Source organism: Zea mays, chromosome 5, assembly GCF_902167145.1.
Source record: "Zea mays cultivar B73 chromosome 5, Zm-B73-REFERENCE-NAM-5.0, whole genome shotgun sequence".
Lineage (NCBI taxonomy): Eukaryota > Viridiplantae > Streptophyta > Magnoliopsida > Poales > Poaceae > Zea > Zea mays.
Genome location: NC_050100.1, coordinates 181146170 through 181165703, shown reverse-complemented (window position 1 = coordinate 181165703; position 19534 = coordinate 181146170). Strand labels below are relative to the sequence as shown.

At 46.2% G+C, this 19534-nt stretch overlaps 2 protein-coding genes across 2 annotated transcripts; one reads left to right on the top strand and one right to left on the bottom strand.

The window, feature by feature from the left end:
* The first annotated feature begins 5028 nt into the window (after positions 1-5028).
* LOC100281564 (peptide transporter PTR2) lies at positions 5029-8157 on the top strand. The gene is made up of 4 exons (NM_001294257.1): positions 5029-5166; positions 5272-5610; positions 5691-6241; positions 6995-8157. Exons 1-4 carry the CDS (start codon positions 5164-5166, stop codon positions 7890-7892), a joined length of 1791 nt encoding a protein of 596 aa, NP_001281186.1. The 5' UTR covers positions 5029-5163; the 3' UTR covers positions 7893-8157.
* Positions 8158-12387: 4230 nt separating this feature from the next.
* On the bottom strand, positions 12388-18719 carry LOC100383781 (uncharacterized). Its single transcript, NM_001176416.1, has 5 exons — positions 18658-18719; positions 18413-18586; positions 13452-14646; positions 12882-13351; positions 12388-12774 (listed from the first exon to the last, which is right to left on the bottom strand). The coding sequence occupies exons 1-5, from the start codon at positions 18670-18672 to the stop codon at positions 12748-12750; spliced, it is 1881 nt and encodes a 626-aa protein (NP_001169887.1). The 5' UTR covers positions 18673-18719; the 3' UTR covers positions 12388-12747.
* Between the last annotated feature and the right edge of the window lie 815 nt (positions 18720-19534).

The window sequence follows — 19534 nt, the reverse complement described above, 5'->3', positions numbered from 1 at the left end:
CAATGAGTCTTCAACTCCCTTGATGAGTTGGTTCAACTCTAATCGATGAGTTTGTTCAACTCAAATCACATGAGTGATCAACTCCAATCGATGAGATTGTTTAACTCAAATTCATATGAGTTTTTACACTCAAATCACATGAGTGTGTTCAACTCACATCGCATGAGTTGAACCTATCAATTATGAGATTATACCAAATCTCATGCATCATTTAAATAGTACTCAAAAGCAAATCATCTAACAAAGTGGTCTTCTCTTAGAAAAAGAAGTGTTGTTACATGATTAGTCCAAATCATGATTTACACAACTAACCACTATTATCATGTCAGATGGAAGATTGAAGTACACTTCATATCTTAGCTTTCATGAGTAGTATGCATCTATTGGGATTTCATATATAAGATGCCTGTGCATACAACACTATATCACATATAGTGTAATGACAAAAGAGTCTGTCATACTCATTGCTCTTCCCTTTTTAATGTGCTTATATATTTGCTTTCAAGCAAAATATATGAATACAAAGTGTTAGTCTACAACAGAATGTAGACACATACTCATAAGTCCACATGTCTTATGATTTTCTTTGCTATTCATTTTGGGCTTGCACATCAAGCCACAAAAGCACATTAGTTCTTTTCATAAGAACCACAAGAGAAAGAGAGCATCTCACTTCCTCCAAAATAAAGAAGTGAATCCCCATATTATGCAAAGATGAAATGAACATATCCAATGAACATTAAGGATAATTAAGCCCATTAGGCGAGTTCATCAAACTCTATTAAATAATTATCCTTCAAATGGCATAACCATTTTCATTTGCTGTTGCAACTTTGCCGCAAAATATAACATATCTTTATTTGTTGGAGAATTCCAGGTATCACATAAAGTGTACCAAAGATTTTTGAAAATTGGTGTACACAACGTAGATAATCTCCATGTAATGAAACAATGGAGTAGATCTCTCAGTAGTGCGCAAAACTTTTGCTGCCTGAAAGCATGGTCTCTGGGCTGATATATTCAAAGAACATACCGCAGCCAATGCTTAGGACTCCACTACCCTGTGCTTGACCAAAATTTCAAAAATAAAATGGTAATCACCATAAAGGTGAATAACCAACATCACATCTCCAACATATCTACTTGGGAGAACACATAGGTAATCATCATAACCATATGATGTAGACCTCTTACTGATGGGCAAATAACATTTTGTTGTCTAAAAGCTTGGTCTCAGGGCAAATAAATTCCAAGAATTTATTGCAGCCAAAGCCTAGATCTCCATCATGTGTTGAAATATCCCAAGTTCAAGATATGCGTCATATTTTGCAAGAATTCATCGTTTAATTAAGTAGAACTTAATTAAAAGAATTCTTTTAGCAGTCACCATGACTGCAGCGTCCAGCCTGGCTCCATAGCCTGTGACGCCTGCTTGGTCCGTGATCTTTTTGGATTAGCACGTATAGGTAATCATCTCGAAAGATGTAGACCTCATAGTGATAGGCATTTCAAATGCGGCCTAAAGCACGGTCTCTGGGCTACTAAATTCTATAAAGAATTTAGCGCAGCCAGTGCTTAGGACTCCATCACCCTATGCTTTTCCCAAAAAAATGCAATCTCATTTTGCATGAGGACCATTAGTTTCGACTTAATTATGTGCTATGTTTTCTATGCAAACATAATAGAATGCAAAAACAAAAGCAAGTCGAAAATATGTGAATTATAAATGGAAATAAAATATAATTCACTAACAAGTCTGTATTTTTTATATTAAAAACAGACAAGTATCACAATTTAAAATATCATCAGCAGTCTAAATATTTAAATTTAGATAATAAATACTGATTGAAACTGTGATCCAAACAACCATAGAGTCGTGTACTTAAATATACAGAAAATAAATTTAAAAGTAAATTTGGCCCAGCCAAACATATGGCCGAACAGCCGAGGCAGCCCAGCCGGCCAGCCCAGCGGCACAGTGCCCATGCGGCCCAACCGGCCATATAGAAAGGCTAGGCGGTTAGAGTTAGGAAACCCTAACCGCCCACCACATCGACCAGCGCGCGGCGGCGCGGGAGCAGCCTAGGCGCGGCCATGGCGGTCGGACTAGCGCCTGCGCGGCGGTCCCGGCCCAACGGCGCGAGGCACGGCTCGCGTGGGCGGCGGCGCGGTCGGCCCAACCTCGGCACGACGGCCCTAGCAGCGCGGCGTGGCCCTAAGGGCGGGCAGCCCCCCCCGGACGCGGCGCGCGGCCTCCCGGCTTCCCTGTGCGGGCGCGGCCCCCATGCGCAGGTGCGGAACCGCTGCTTGGCGGCGCGGCGCGGGTGCCCGGCCCTGGCGCAGACGCGGCGACCTGGCACGGCGCGGGCGGGGCGCGAGTGCGGGCTCCAGCGGCGGTGCGCGGGGCGGTTGCCCGGCCACGGGACGGGCGCTCAGGCGGCCATGGTGGCACGCAGGCACGACATCCCCGGCGGATCGGGTGTGCTGCCCTCGGCCAGCGCGGGTGCGCGGCCCCCAGCGCGCGACTGGATCTCCGGGCGGCGCGGGCGCGGGCGAGTCCCCATCGGCGGCGTGGGTGTGCGTCCCCCGGCGCGCACGTTCAGCCTCGGTGGCGTGGCCCCGTCAGGCCATCTCTGCGTGGTCCAGTAGTCGGCAACGCGAAGTAGCGCTGTCACGCGGCCTCTAGCGCAGGCGTGCATCCAGGCGGCCGCGCCCAGCACGTCCTCGGCCACAGCCGTTCATCACAGAAACGAGCACCCGCACGTTGTGACCGTGACCACATGCATGCACTGTCATTTCTTGCACCCATCGTCGAGAATGGCAACAAGAATAAAATTAAACAAAGATGCCATAGCAACGCAAGAATTCTTACTGTTCTTTTGTGTTGTGATTGAAAAACCCAATGGTCAATAACCTGTGAGCACTGGGAGCATCAAGTTTCTGAAAAATTCTTTCGCTAAGAGTAACTTCTTTCTCCTTTTTTCCATCTCGTGAGCAGTGCTGATAACGTGTTGAAGTATACTTAGTGATAACGAGATTGAGAGAGAGACAAATGACAGCGATCTTTCATTATTGCAGGGGAGTCCTGGTTATATACATGTGAAGGGGTGTATCCCAAGGGGTATGTCCCTTAGAGAGATTCTGCCGCACCCTTTGGATTGGTCACATATACAATATACAATATTTTGTAACAGTTGGCATGTCCAGTGTTCACTAGCGCCACGTCAGCGCCCAAGGCCCAGGGGGCCACGCCCATGCCCACGCGCGTGCCCCGCCCTAGTAGTAGTAGGCAGCGCTCCACGGGCTCTTCCTCTTCCATCCAAATTCCCGCTCCACGCGGGGGTGGAAAAAAAAGACTTCTCCCTCGCCGAACGACGGAGCCGTCCACGTCCACCCCCCGGCGGGACGAGCGAGGGGCTCCACGCCCGACGGGGAAATGACACGTCCTCGCCGACCGCGGCAGCTCCGGACGCGACCGGGCGCTGGGCGGCTACGGTGCCGTCCCCGCCTTTCACGAGTGGGGTGGGGGCCGCCCGGCCGGCGTCGCGCGCGCGCACGGCGGGAGAATTTATATTTGCGTGGCGGCGAGCGGACGCGTCGGCGACGGGCGGCCGGCCGGCCAGGGCCCCGGCGCGCCCGCGCGGTGGCCGCGGCGTGCGCCGTCGCTGTCGGCCCTTGCCTTGGCCTGGCCCCCACACGTGAGCGCTCACAGCGCGCGGGCGGCGCCTCGCACTTGTGTGTCCTCCCTATCATAATCGTCGGAATCTTCTGCGCCGTAATCCGCGTGTGTGAGCAAATGTGATGCCGACGTATCGCGTTTGGATTCTGCGGACGTTACCATGACCTATAGCATCAAGCTCATATCGCGTTTTGATTTTGATATATAACCAAAGTTGTTTAGGGAGACTGGTTATGTTTATAAACACGTGTTTCGTTTTTTTCTCTTGATTTATACATGTACAATCGGTGCATATATTTTTTACGACTAGCGAGGTTCTAATATTAGCTATTATGTTGTTTGATACTACGTGTTACCGATAAGTTGGTAGCATCAGCTTATTTAAAACCAAGGGTGGTGTGTGAGTTTTTCTTTTTCGGTGGATGGATGATGGTCGTAGGCTCGTAGCAAGTCGTCGGGCCCATCCAGCTTTCATCTACGTAGGCTAATAAATGAGAAGTTACCGCTTGTCGTAACATCGTCTTGGCACTTGTTGAGAAATTAAGGTGGTCTTTGGTTTCTAGGGACTAATTTTTAGTCCCTTCATTTTATTCTATTTTAGTTCTTATATAGTCAAATACGGAAACTAAAATAGAGTCTTAGTTTCCATATTTAGCATTTTAAGTACTAAAATAGAATAAAATGTATGGACTAAACATTAGTCCCTAGAAACCAAACACTCTCTAAACATACTAGATCCAAGTAGACTTTTGTCGAGATACTACAGTCACGTAACATGCATGGGGGCTACATTTGGACGTTACAGGTGGCTTTTGTCGAGACACTAATCATGTAGCATGGGGTCTAGATTTTTTACATGACGGCCGGCATGCGGCTGATAAACATACGGATACAGTGGCTAAAACCAGACCACCCCCCGCTTACCCCAAAATACGAGCATATGCGCATAGGATCCGCCACTTCAACACGTACCGGACGATTCTCCTCACAGCCAGATTCTCCTCACAGCTGGTCAGAAAAAAGCTAAACCAAACAGACTACCGCATGAAGATTTTGGCAGGCCACGGAAACCCGGCAGGCGCCAGGTCATCGTCGCGCGACCGCGACTTGTCCGTTCCCGCTTCCCGGGGGCCCGAACGGACTCTCCCGTCTCCGCCGGTCGTCATCTTCATTTTGGCCACCTCACGTACGCTGCGACCCAAATGCAGCAAGTAAATGTGATGTAATTTGCAGTGGAAAATAAAAGTAACAATTCCGAGTAGCAGTGCAGGAGCAGCCACAGCCACGCCCTCCTATCTAGCTATAAATCCTCACCCGGCCTCATCCCTCTTGGACAAACTCACAGCACAAACGTTCCTCTCCTCTTCCATCGTCGTCCTCGCCGCTCCCGGCCCCGCCTGTCTAGTCCCCTCTTCTCGCGTGCAACCCCTGTACTGTACGTGCTAGGCACACAGCTAGCTGCAGCTACAGCTGCAGGGCAGCAAATGGTAAGAGCCGCACAACGCACATCCTCGCTCTCTGTCTAATGCATGGTGGAGATAGCTCTGATGGCGTATATACGTACCTGAACTTCTGAACACGTACGTGTGTAGGTTTCCGGTGCGGGTCATGGTGGGTACGGCGGCGGCGACGACGGGCAGGCCGTGGACTTCCGGGGCAACCCGGCGGACAAGTCGAGGACCGGAGGCTGGCTGGGCGCCGGGCTGATCCTGGGCACGGAGCTGGCGGAGCGCGTGTGCGTGATGGGCATCTCGATGAACCTGGTGACGTACCTCGTCGGCGAGCTGCACCTCTCCAACTCCAAGTCCGCCACCGTGGTGACCAACTTCATGGGCACGCTCAACCTGCTCGCCCTCGTCGGCGGCTTCCTCGCCGACGCCAAGCTCGGCCGCTACCTCACCATCGCCATCTCCGCCACAATCGCCGCCACGGTATACATCATGTTGGTGTCGTGTCGTCGCATTGCGCGACTAATTCTAATCTAATCTAGCGGAACGGTGACATGGCACAGGGCGTGAGCTTGCTGACGGTGGACACGACGGTGCCGAGCATGCGTCCGCCGGCGTGCCTGGACGCCCGCGGGCCGCGCGCGCACGAGTGCGTGCCGGCGCGCGGCGGGCAGCTGGCGCTGCTGTACGCGGCGCTGTACACGGTGGCGGCGGGGGCCGGCGGGCTCAAGGCGAACGTGTCCGGGTTCGGGTCGGACCAGTTCGACGGGCGCGACCCGCGGGAGGAGCGCGCCATGGTGTTCTTCTTCAACCGCTTCTACTTCTGCGTCAGCCTGGGGTCGCTGTTCGCGGTCACCGTGCTGGTGTACGTGCAGGACAACGTGGGGCGGGGCTGGGGCTACGGCGTCTCCGCAGTCGCCATGGCGCTCGCCGTCGCCGTGCTCGTGGCCGGCACGCCCCGGTACAGGTACCGCCGCCCGCAGGGCAGCCCGCTGACGGCGGTCGGCCGGGTGCTCGCCGCGGCGTGGAGGAAGCGCCGGCTGCCGCTGCCCGCCGACGCCGCCGAGCTCCACGGGTTCGCCGCGGCCAAGGTCGCACACACTGACAGGCTCAGGTAACGCGACGCGTGCTCTCCTTTTGATTTTTGCCTGCCGTCGCGTTGCGTTCCTTTGATCACGTCTCTGTCTTAGCAGCTAGCAGCAGCCAGCGACCAATTAATCTACGGTGCTCATCTCATCTAGTAGTATAGTATTAGCTTAGCTCGAGGCAAATAAACAGACACCATAATAAATTAAAGGGTTAGGGTTGGGATGCATATAGTACTGGGGCACACGAAGTTTTATGTCCTGCAGGGGACACGATGACGTCCTAGCAGTACGACCGATCGAGCTAGTAACCGCTGCTGCAGAGATCACGCGCGAGTTGGGCAGGTCTATTGTAAGTACGATCACATGCCACTTGTCCGAGCCTCGTGTCAGTGTCACGGCTGAAATGCAGAGAAGCCGAGAGGGGTACCCCTTGACGCCGGTCGCTAACACAACACGCAAAAGAGGGAATTATTGAACCCAGTCGCTAACACAACGGAACTTGAAAGAAAAAAAAGGATCTAGACAGGTAGACGTGCCGCGAAAGCTCGTTACACTGTTCCGATCCGGCCGGAAAACTGGCCGATGTGCCGGCCTTTCAGCTGTCGCTCTCGCTGCTGAGTCACCCAGTGGTGACACTGACAGCACGGGCGCGTGATGCGTCACGCGATCAACGAGACTGAGCAGTAGTGCGGTACTGTAGTCTGTAGCTGTAGTAGAGTACGTGTACGTGTGTGCCTCTCGCGCGCGCTACAGTTGACGAATGCATCATCATCATGCAGGTGGCTTGACAAGGCGGCGATCGTGGAGGCCGAGCCGGCGGGGAAGCAGCGGGCGAGCGCGGCGGCGGCGTCGACGGTGACGGAGGTGGAGGAGGTGAAGATGGTGGCGAAGCTGCTGCCCATCTGGTCCACGTGCATCCTCTTCTGGACGGTCTACTCCCAGATGACCACCTTCTCGGTGGAGCAGGCCACGCGCATGGACCGCCACCTGCGCCCGGGCTCCGGCGCCGGCGGCTTCGCCGTCCCGGCGGGCTCCTTCTCCGTCTTCCTATTCCTCTCCATCCTGCTCTTCACCTCGCTCAACGAGCGCCTCCTCGTGCCGCTGGCCGCCCGCCTCACGGGCCGCCCGCAGGGGCTCACCTCGCTGCAGCGCGTCGGGGCCGGGCTCGCGCTCTCCGTCGCCGCCATGGCCGTCTCCGCGCTCGTCGAGAGGAAGCGGCGCGACGCGGCCAACGGGCCGGGCCACGTCGCCGTCAGCGCCTTCTGGCTCGTCCCGCAGTACTTCCTCGTCGGCGCCGGCGAGGCCTTCGCCTACGTGGGCCAGCTGGAGTTCTTCATCCGCGAGGCGCCCGAGCGGATGAAGTCCATGAGCACCGGCCTCTTCCTCGTCACGCTCTCCATGGGCTTCTTCCTCAGCAGCTTGCTCGTCTTCGCCGTCGACGCCGCCACCGCGGGCACGTGGATCCGGAACAACCTCGACCGCGGCAGGCTCGACCTCTTCTACTGGATGCTGGCCCTGCTCGGCGTCGCCAACTTCGCCGTCTTCGTCGTCTTCGCCAGGCGGCACCAGTACAAGGCCACCAGCTTGCCGGCGTCGGTGGCGCCCGACGGCACCGGGCACAAGGAGATGGACGACTTCGTCGCAGTCACGGAGGCCGTGGAAGGAGTGGACGTGTAGGGCGCGCATGTCAGGCTCACACTTCATCGGTGGGTGGCCTCTGCTGTTTAATTTTGCCTTTGGGTAGTTAGATCAACAAGATATTGAATTGGGCATGAAGGCTGAACACCATGTGTGTGCATTACAGTACCCAACCCAAACTCTAACATAGCATCGTTATAACTTATAATGGCTGCGTTGTAATGTGGCGTTAGGCCATGTTCACTCTAATACTACCTCAGTCCCGAAATATAATTCATTTTAGTCTTTTAATGAATTCATACAATAATTAATATATATGTTTTATATATGTGTTTATAGTCATCATCACCAATTTAAATATAGACACAAAAACAAGTGGTAAAACGACCACTAATTTTAGGAGTTCAAAGTAGGATGAGACGGGAGTGACACCGACCCCTCGATTTTTTGGATCACGCCGCCATCAAAATTTACTCCGGTGTTTACCTTATCTCACTCGTCCTCACGTGACTCTCATTCAAATACTATATAAATTATTGTTGCTCTATTCTATCCCTCTTTATACATCTAACTAAATACATCCTTAGTGACAGAGTGAGTATTATGTTTTTTCACAAAAAAAAGTCTACTATTTGATTTATTGCTTCCTGCAACTTGCGCCACTCCGCGTAACTTTGAGAGGTACATCTGCACTCATGCGATCTTGATCTCTGTCCGTTGAGATCAAGTTGTATGTAGGCAAACACAATAATAAAAGGGCTAAAAAAAGGCTTTCGTTTTTTTTCTCAACACTTGTCCATCTGCAACGGGAACCTGTCTTGAATGAAACGTTTGATTTACTTGAACAAATGGATCCAATGAGATCAAGCAGTCAACTAGCAGTTGCTGAAAGATAGCGAACAAATAGGTCCAATGAGCTCAAGTTACTCTTGCTAAGCCGCAAGGCCCAAGCTGCCAAAGTTGATAATCCAAGCGAAGCTACGTTCAGGATATCTCGGCTTGAACTAGCTCGAGATGGCTTCTTAAGATAACGATCTAGCTTAGCTCGACTTATTAAGAAACCGAGCCAGAGAATCAGCTCGGCTCAACTTAGCTTGTTACGAGCTCGAGTTGGCTCATAAAATATATATATATATATATATATATTGTATATTAGGAGTCCTGGGCTTCCTTTAGTTATTGGAAGCCTAGGCCAGACAGTGCAATCCGGTCGAGCCGGACCAGGTCCAGACGTCTATAAAAGAAAATCCGTAGTGTTAGGGATCAGTTTTTACGCCCCATCTCGATTCATTAGCGGCGGTTGCCAGGCCGGCGGTGGCGGTTCCCAGGCCGACGGTGGCGGCCCCGTTCCAGAGGGCGAGTGGCGGCGGCAGCGCCCTTATGCGGTGGCGGCGGTTTCCAGGCCGGCGGTGGCGGCCCCCGATCCAGAGGGCGAGCGGCGGCGGCGCCCTTGTGTGGTGGCGGCGATTCCCAGGCCGGTGGCCGCAACTCCATTACCTCGACGCGCGGTGGCGGAGGTTCCTCGATCCGCAGCGAGGCCCTTGTGCAGGCAAGCGGCGGCGTCCCCGAAGCCCCGAGGAGGCGGCACTTCCAAGGCCGGCGAGCAAGCGACGCCCGTCGACGTGCGAGTAGCGACGACGACGCATGAGGCGCGATGTTCGAGCGAGCGATGTCACGGAATGGGCGAGATGCGCGCAGCGATGATCGCGCGTGACATCCTCTGATCCGGCGCATTTTTCTTTTCGTTTATTGTGTTTTATGCCTACCACATGTATTATTTACGCTAAAAACTGTATGTTTTTATGCTTTAACACAGAGTTCGTATATCAGTTTACTGCATGCACATTTGAAAGACAATTCCTTGATTTATGCTGTTCTTAATTTGCGCGCATGCAATGGAAACTCCCACGATTTTGCCATAATTTTTGGATCTGTATAAAAATAGAAACTGCATGCATGCGGCTGCCATGTTTTTCGGATCTGTCATAAAAATAGGATCGTAATAACAACCTACTAAAGCTATCAACCTCTAATTGACTCGATATTTACGCTTATAATTGAGGGATTTTATGCTCAAAACTTAAGGTTTTTACGCTCCACCCGGAGATGCGTCCACCAGTGAACAACATGCTAGATTTTTTACGCAGTGTAAGGAATTGCATAAATACCTAAACCGTGTAGTATAATTTGTTTCAGTATACATCATAAACTAGTTCTAATGCGTTTAGTTGCATGGCTGTTGGAGGGATCCTATATTTATGAAGGAAATAAAACATTAAATGTGATTTTTTTGTTTCTATGCATGCAATTCATTTCCTTTCATTGCGTATTCTTTCCATCATAAATTCGTGTGCATGCAGCCTGTAGCAGATTTTTACGCAGTATACCGAATTGCATAATTATCTACACAGTGTAGCATATTTAGTATCAGTATATAGCATAAAATGGTCATTATGAGTTTTAGTTGCATGTCTGTTTCAGCGATCCTAAATTTATGGAGGAAATAAAGCATTTAAAATAGAAACCGCCACACATATCTTTCCTAAATTTACGCGCATGCAAGGGAACGTGATTGACTCATGCATGCATTTTACCATAATTTTAGGATCTGTATAACCGCATGCATGCGACTGCCATGTTTTTCGGATCTGCCATAAAAATAGGATCGTAATAACAACCTACTAGAGCTATCAACCTCTCATATTGGCTCGGTATATACGCTTATAATTGAGGGATTTTATGCTCAAAACTTAAGGTTATTACGCTCCAACCCGGAGGTGCGTCCACCAGTGAACAACATGCCAGATTTTATACGTAGTGTAACGAATTGCATAAATACCTACACCATGTAGTATAATTTGTATCAGTATATATCATAAACTAGATTTAATGTGTTTTAGCTGCATGGCTGTTGGAGGGCTCTTATATTTATGAAGGAAATAAAACATTAAATACGATTTTTTGTTTCTATGCGTGTAATTCATTTTCTTTCATTGCACATTATTTTTATCATAAATTCGTGTGCATGCAGCTGGTAACATATTTTTACGCAGTATATCGAATTGCATAATTATTAACACAGTGTAGCATATTTAGTCTCAGTATATATCATAAAATGGTCCTTACGCGTCTAGCTGCATGGCTGTTACAGCGATCCTAAATTTATGGAGGAAATAAAGGATTTTAAAAGCAGAAACTGCCGCACATATCTTTTCTAAATTTATGCGCATGCATTGGATCGTGTTTGACTCATGCATGCATTCCTTTTTTGCGCTAACAGACGTGGAGCAGGTGGCGCACCCGACAGCCTGTTTGGGCGCGCTGATTGAACCAGTTTGCAGGGGTGATCGGCCTGGGCTTCCTTTAACTATTGGAAGCCCAGGGCTCCCGTTATACCTACCCTATATATATACTAATTTATCACTAGAAAAAAGTAATAATACTCATAATTTTATATACCACATCAACTCAATATCAGATTAATATAGTTCATCACATATTAGTCATCTAACATAAGTGGAGACTTTATTTTACTGACAAATGATAGCTCGAGCTGTCTCGTTATCAAACCGAGCTTACTCCTAACAAAATTGAAACAAACCAAACCGATTACCGAGCTGACCACGAGTATTCTATACAACCCTAAGCGAAGGGATACTTTCCAGTTTTCACTTTCCACTGTAGCTTCTGTTTCACAAAGAAACAAAGAAACGAGTCTAAGTAACACCGTCTCTAACATACGGCATGGAGTAGCGGACAGAGCCACCCAAGCAGGATACAAGTGTTAGATATCATCCTATAATATATTAAGGCCCAGTCGTTGAAATTGAATTACATTTTAATAATTATAATTTAGATAAAATTAATTAAGTTTATATATTTATATATGTAATATTTTTATATATTATCCTAAATCATATGAGAGAGATAGTTATATACTATATTTATGTTATAACAAAGAAGTAGAAGAGTGTGATATAAGTTATATATCGGAAAAATAGCATGTAAATCTATAAAATCAATTTCCAGAAACTTATCGATTTGAGATAGACTTATATGATAACTTTAGAAAGTTGTGGAATGTCACATTCTAAAAAAATAGTCTATTCCATTAGTAAGATTCTAATTCCTTAAAATGAAAGGAAACAAACGGGACCTAACAGTAATTAAAAAGGGGTATAAACAGATGAAGTTGGCAACAAAGACAAACTACAAAGGATATACAACGAGTAGAGCTCCATTATTTGGGTTCCACCTTAGACCTTGTTCGGTCGTGTATAGATGTAGATCAAAGAGAATTAAGGAAATTAAATCTTCTTGTATTCGATTTTAATTAGAAGAGGATTTAATCTTCTCCAATCGACCAATCCCACCAATCCCTTTGGTCCAGACGCAACCGAAGATTGGACTTTTAGTTACGCGTCTCTGGCGCTTGTATCTCTTTCCTACTTTATAATTTATATACAAGCTGGCAGGTTCCGAATCTTTTTTAAAAAAAAGAATGAAGCAAAAAACTTACGAGGGAAAGGAGATTAAAGTGATAGAAATTGATTCAAAATTTAAATACATCTGTGCAGGGAGCAATTCTTTCCCTTCTGAATTCTGGCAAGTCGATAAATAACACAATTACACAAAGATAACTAATAATTTATCACCTACTTAAACACTAATTAAATTTCATCAGCTAAATAATAGTAGAACTTACTGCTAAGTCTATACACTCTGCTACAGTAACACGCCTCGAGTACCTCTGTTGTCGCAACCGGAAGTCTCCTACGCACCCAGGGAAGAAATTAATGGATTTAGAATATTACAAAATTCACTGATCAGGAGTCTCCTAATTATTAGGTCACCAAACCAGTCCTTTCTTCAGCTTCATGTATCAAAACTCTCATCACATATGCTCTGACAACAAAATGAGCTGCAAAATAACAGAAATGGTTAATACTGATATGTTATTACCTGATAGGTGTTAACTATCAAGTGCGTACATAGCAGTAATGTAAAGAAAATGGAAAAATGGCATACCTGTTCGGCAACCTGGACTAGAAGACTGTCGCCTTGTGGAGAATCTATCAGATGATTCAGTTCCACATGATCTGGATGAAGCTTTTGCTTGTTAGTTGGACTACACAGGTCACTGCTCTCTTCAGGAACAGCACGTTGAGGGGTGCTGTTAATAGACATACCCTTGCGCTTTCTGCGATTGAATGTGTATTTGATGTGTCTGGCACCTTCAGCTTGCATGGAAGCTCCAGAAGATGCCTTTGTATGATCTTTTTTGTTCAGGGAGCTGCCAACTGAAACATCTTGTTTCTCTAAAGCTTGCACGGGAACTCCAGAAGACGCCTTCAAATTTTCTTTGTCTACGGAGCTAAGAGTCGAAGTATCAGTCTTAGGTGAAGCCAAACTGCAGCTTCCATCCTCATTAACTTCTTTCAAGCTTGCAGTATTATTATTTGGTGTTATCAGCTCCTGCTGGTCCACCGCCAAGTTACCTGCATCATGTTAAGAACGTTTTGATTCAAACCACATTAAAAATTGACCAATTTTACATGAAAGGATAGAACATGCACATAAAAAGCTTTCTGAACGTACCATAATCTGTAGTTTCACTTTTGATAGACTGAAGAAACACTGCAGAGCTGATTTCAGGATCAAATTGACCATTACCAGCATCAGTCTGATGCATCATGTTTCCAGTAGCACATTTCAAGAAACGGTCACTGTTTCTGGTGGGTGTATCAGAGCGATTCTTAGTCATCCCAGAAACCAATTGATTACCAGACATGCTTTTCTCACTGGTCATAAGCTGGATGTTATCTGGCTCAGGAACACTTTTGGTATCGGAAAAATCATCTTCCAAAACCCTGACGGTCTTTGTTCTTTTTCTTCTTTTCATTTGCATGTTGTTGACTGCAAGTACATCAATCAGTTCTGGGAAAGCATTACACCGACTTAACTCAGCATCCCTCCTGCTCATTTTGAAGTCTTCCTTCAGGTCAGTTAAAGCCTCCCCATCATGTTCAGCTGACATCTTTGAAGGTGAAAGATCCTGTTCAAGTGCCTGAAGTAGCAGCAAGCAGCCATTTCCATCAGATTCAGATCTATCAGATAACTTATATTCCGCTTCCCCATGCTCACTAGAATTATCATGCTTATAACTAGGCCTGCTTCTTCTGCCTCTCTTGCGCTTGAACTTACCCAAAAAATTTGTTTGAAGTATTTGTTCCATGATGGACCTTGGGTTTTTTGCAGCATTGTTCATTCTGGCCTTTGAGCAGCTATTTAATGCAGTGACCTGCTTCTGATTTTGCTTCCAGAATGCATCTGTACTTTGAGTCTGCTGTTTAAGTGCATGGATTCGCTGTGTACACCCATTATGATAGAACTTTGGTTTCTTGTTCCTTACCATTAATGATGGAAGATCAGGACTGCGACGATCCATGTCCTCCAAGTTTTCCACTGCTTCATTCTCCTTCTCGGTGATTGGAACAAGGCAAGTATCATCACTTTTGTCAGCAAACTTTTTATTCTTCAACAATATATTTCCTCCTTGTTGATGTATCTTAGAAAGAGGGCTACCATTTTTATTAGAATAAACGTTGTTAGATGTGGGAAGGCTATTTATTCTTTCATCAGCTAAAGTTTTCTTTGTCAGCTCTAATTCAGTAATTGCCCTCTGCAGCTCAACCTTAAGCGAGGCCATAGCATTTTGTGAACCATGCAATTGCTCTTCTAGTTCCTTTATCTTCTTAACATGCACCAAAGATTCCAGGTCTTTCTCTTTTATCTGCAGAAGACACGCTAACACGTTTAAGGAATGTATTCATTACAAACAAGACAACATACAGATAAAGTTCAAAAGTAAATAAGTAGACAGTTGCTGTTACACATATGGACAATCTTTTTAAAATAAAAATAAAAATAAAAATGATAGATCCAGTGCTGGAGGCTCCCACACTAGTAGGGTCTGGAAAAAGGGATAAACCGAGGCAAGCCTCCCCCCTCAAAATGCGGAGAGGCGGCTGCAAACCCATGACCTGGTGAGACTCGGTGAGAGTTCTCACCATTGTACATGGTCTGTCCTTCTTAAAAGAAAAATAATTCAGAAGAAAAACTGAATCACATTGACTGACCCCTGGCTCAATTCATCCCATACAATCTGTTGGTGTCATAAAAAAAGAAACAAAAAAGTCAAACATGGAGCCCTAGCATAACTGGCTGACCAAACTCTAGGGCAATAAAGTAGGGAAGTTAATCATCCTACTCAAGGCCCCACACTAAGGAGGTGGTAAATCCAATGAGCCCTTATCAAACATTTTAGGAAAAAAGTATGAGTGGGGCTCGATTGGAACATGTAACATAAACGCAGCTGAAAATAATCAATATTTCTAAAAAAACATATGATATGCACCACAGGAACTAAGCCTATCTCGGTGTGGGTGTGTATGTACAAGTTCACTACCCACGTTTCAGTTCTCTTCGACTTGAATTTATTTCTTCTTATTTATTACAATGCCCTTCCCCATACCCCGCACAGTGCGGGAAGCCTATGGCACTAGGTACGCCCTTTTTTTGAAGGGCGAGCTTGGTGCAGCGGTAGAGCCTACCGTCTGTAAACGGAAGGTTCCGGGTTCGAGCCCCAGCCTCTGCATATTATGCGGGTAAGGCTTGGCGCTTAAAGACACCCTTCCCCAGACCCCGCACAATGCGGGAAGCCTACGACACTGGGTACGCCCTTTTTATTACAATGCCACTTAGTAACTCCTAGTTTGGTTTAGTTTTCCTTATATATGCGACAAAATAAGCTGTGTTGAGGAGTTTATAGATAGAGGCTTTTACTATTGTAGTCTAAAACACAGATGAGCACTGACCGCAGGGAGATACGCCCCCTTGTAGTTGCTCCTAGGGTAGGGCGATCCTGAAGGTAGACACTAGTAAGAACTAATAAATCTCAGGGAGGTACCCAAATTTGAAAGTGTCTGGGTTGAATGGTTTGAGAATGGGTGGGTGGTGGATGTCTCCTTAGCGCGGTCTACCAAGTGATCTATCACTAGCTTCTTCTGTTCATATTCTGAATATATATATATATATATATATATATATATATATATATATATATATATATATATATATATATATATATATATATATATATATATATATATATATATATATATATTGGAGTGAACGACCTTTTCTACATTATTCCACACTTGTAAATTGTCTGGGTAGCTCCTTGTACAAGTCTACAACATGATAACACTACACCAGACATGGATAATGGATTCGAAGACTAGGCTGATTGAAAGCTGCAGTTGCAGAGCTGTTCTCTTATTGACGATCAAATATGCATTAACTATTAACTAAAAAATATGTTTCTTAATTGATCATCCGTCATTTGAGCAAGATCCAGCTATTCTTCCTTTCCCACCTCATTTCAAAGAAAAACCAGACAGATCATAATATTACCTTATGCACATGTGAAAAAAATTGACAAATTTAGCATAGGTAAGCACCATAGAAGGAATGAAAACATGGCATCAATGACATATCATATTATTTCTACAACGTCCTAGAAAAAGTAGGTGGATGGATATGTGTAATGACTTTACATTGCAAAGGACCTTATATATCGAAACTCAAAATTCATAATAACTCTAGTTACCGGAACACAACATACGATGAATCTGTGACTGGGACAACTAGTTCATCACAGTAACCATAACATGGAGAAGCATCTATATCTGGATTGTAACAATCCATATGACAATTTGGCCATTACACAATGTGAATGCAATTGTATTGTTTCAATGAACCTTCACAATCAAAACTGCACCAAGTCTCTGAAAGGTAGAATGAAACAGCAGTGGACCCTTTCTGCAGTGAACCTGGCCATAACACTGACAATTCCAATGCATGACATGGAAATAAAGCTGACACTAAAGTTCCGAAAATATTCTACTAAAATATCAAGAATCATTCCAAAATGGTCACAGAAATATGAAATGATCATAAGATATGATTGGTGTAAATTTAACTATACGACCAGGGAGGACTACTACACTGTACAATGGCCCCTATGCCTAGACTCTGGGTTCCAATCAAGGACACACCAAAAGTTGCAGTATATCTTTATTTGATTCAGGATTACCCCTCAAACAAGCATAAACCCAAATGCAGTATATCATGTGCTGGCATTTTTCCATTTTGTACTCCTATGTACTGCCATTCTTTTACCAGCAGCATTGCCAACATCACCAGTAGTGGCTAGATGATGTGCTATATTTTGAGGCATACAGCATTAGACAGAAATAACACATTCCTGACACAGGAAAAAGCATCCAGACAGGTGGAAAGAAAAAAGTGTATTGTCAAGACAAATGAAACAAATCAGTGAAGACACAGTAGCAAGGGCACATCAAAAACCTATAATAATTAAAAGCCAGTGCGTCCCAATCAGTTCAATGGTTTCAGGCTTCCAGCAACCACAACAGCACCCTCCTCTGCGTTATCAGAATGAAAGAATAATCTGAATACCCCTTCAGATGCTTGTGGATTCCAACAACATCAACAGATTGTGCAGCATCCCATGCAAACTTAGAAGCACTCAAGCACAGATGCTAACAAAACACATACAGCTGGGCATTTTACACTTGTTAGTCTGTTAGACCCTTAGTACTGGTCTACTGCACAGCCATAGTCGTGACAAAACTGTAGTGCTACTGCATGAAGAGTAACTAATAATCCCAAGCAAGATGTTTTGTTTTTCAAACATATTCGTCCATTCTAAGTCTACTACCCACGCACAAAAAGAATGTATCAGTTATTCTGGATTCTATATGAAACAAATGAGGGGAATGGATACAAAGTTATCAGAGTTCTAACAATACCACTGCACAAACATCAATGCACAAGTGCAAAATCCGGAGGACGAAATCCATGCGTATACTATGAGCTCCAAATCCCAGCTATTCCAATGAGAAATGTGAACTGCACCACCAACATCCCGAATTCCCGATAACAGAAACAAGAAACACAGAATCTAGAAGACGAAATCCCCATCCTACGAGCTCCAAACCCAGGTGTTACGAACACCGAATTTGAACTGGACCACCAACGATAGCAGAAAACAGGAGCACAACATCGAGAGGACAAAGTCCCTATCCTACAAGCTCCACATCTCAGTTATCCGAATGCGAAATTTGAACTGGACCTTCACCACCATCATCACTAAAACAGAAACCAGGACCACCAACCCGAGAAGACGAAATCCTATCCTACAAGCTCCAAATCCCAGTCACCCGAAGGTTCCAAATTTGAAATGGACCTTCACCACCAACATCCGCCGATAAGAAAACAAAATTTCGTACTCCTCCCGACACAATCAATCCCAAAACCTCCCCTAAAACACAAAGCCTCGCATCCTCTAATCCAAACTGTTCGTATCATAAGCACACCAGCAAATCCCACCCCCACCCCCGAAAAAACGAAACGATTAACAAAGCACCCAGCCAAAGCGAGCGATTCGAGCGGAGAGGGAGGGGTAGCCATACCCTGGCTTCCATGATGGCCTTGACCCGCAGGAGCGTAGCGACGCCGTCCTCCTTCGCGGCCTCGAGCCCGGCAGCTAGCGCCGCCGCTCGCCGCTCCGCCGCCAGCACCCGCGCCGCCGACTCCTGCGCCATGTTGAGCATGATCCCGGCGTACGCCTTTTTCATCGCCTCCGCCTGCACGAAAAAACCCGATCAGCTCGAACAGCTTGCAAAGGCGGCTGCGGGTACAGGGAGAGAAATTTCACCTGTGAATCCGCCATTTTGGAGCGGGAAAGAGATGGGGAAGAGGGGGGTTGGTTGTTGCTGGTGCTAGGGGGTGTGGCGGTTGCAATAGGGGTGTGGGAAACGGAAAGGCGAAGAGGGAGGTGGGCGCGGCGCGGCAGCCGCTGCTGCGCTCGTTGGAGTGGAAGGGGCCTGTTTCCAATTTTTGGGGTGGAAGCGGAAGCGGGCGGTGGAAGCCCAACTACCCTAATGTTCCACACTTCCAGCCACAGGCGGGGGAGAATTTGGGAAAATTGCGCAAAGGAGAGAAGGCAGGGCAGGAGGTGAGGTGTGTCATGTGTGGAGCGGACGCAACGAGCAAAAATACTGGAAATGATTTGAGGAGTTAGGCCCGGTTTGGCAACAAAGTTTTTGAAAACTACAGTTTTTGAAATACTATACTATACTTTAGTTATGACAATACCGTAGCTTATAATACCGCAGTTTTGAAAACTGAGGTCTAGAGCTAAGTTTAGAATGCCTTAAAACAACTATAGTATTTGCAATACTTCAGTTTTGAAAATAGAGATTTTACCCAGCTTGCCAAACACCATTATGTATATAATACTGCAGTATTTGAGAATACTGCAGTATTCTTCCAAAACTGCAGAAAAACTTTGTTCCCAAACACCCCCTTAAAGTTCTCTTGTTATTTAATTTTAAATAGTAAAATGATTAAGAGCTTGTTTGGTTGCGTATGGATTAAAATATATTAAATTCTATTCTGTTCAATTTTAATTATGAAGATATTTTAATCTCTTCAAATTCCTTTTATCCAGACACAACCGAACAAGTTCTAAAAACTGGTTTGAGAGCAAAGATACTAAAAGTGATTGGATGAGCTAAAGTAATCTTGATATT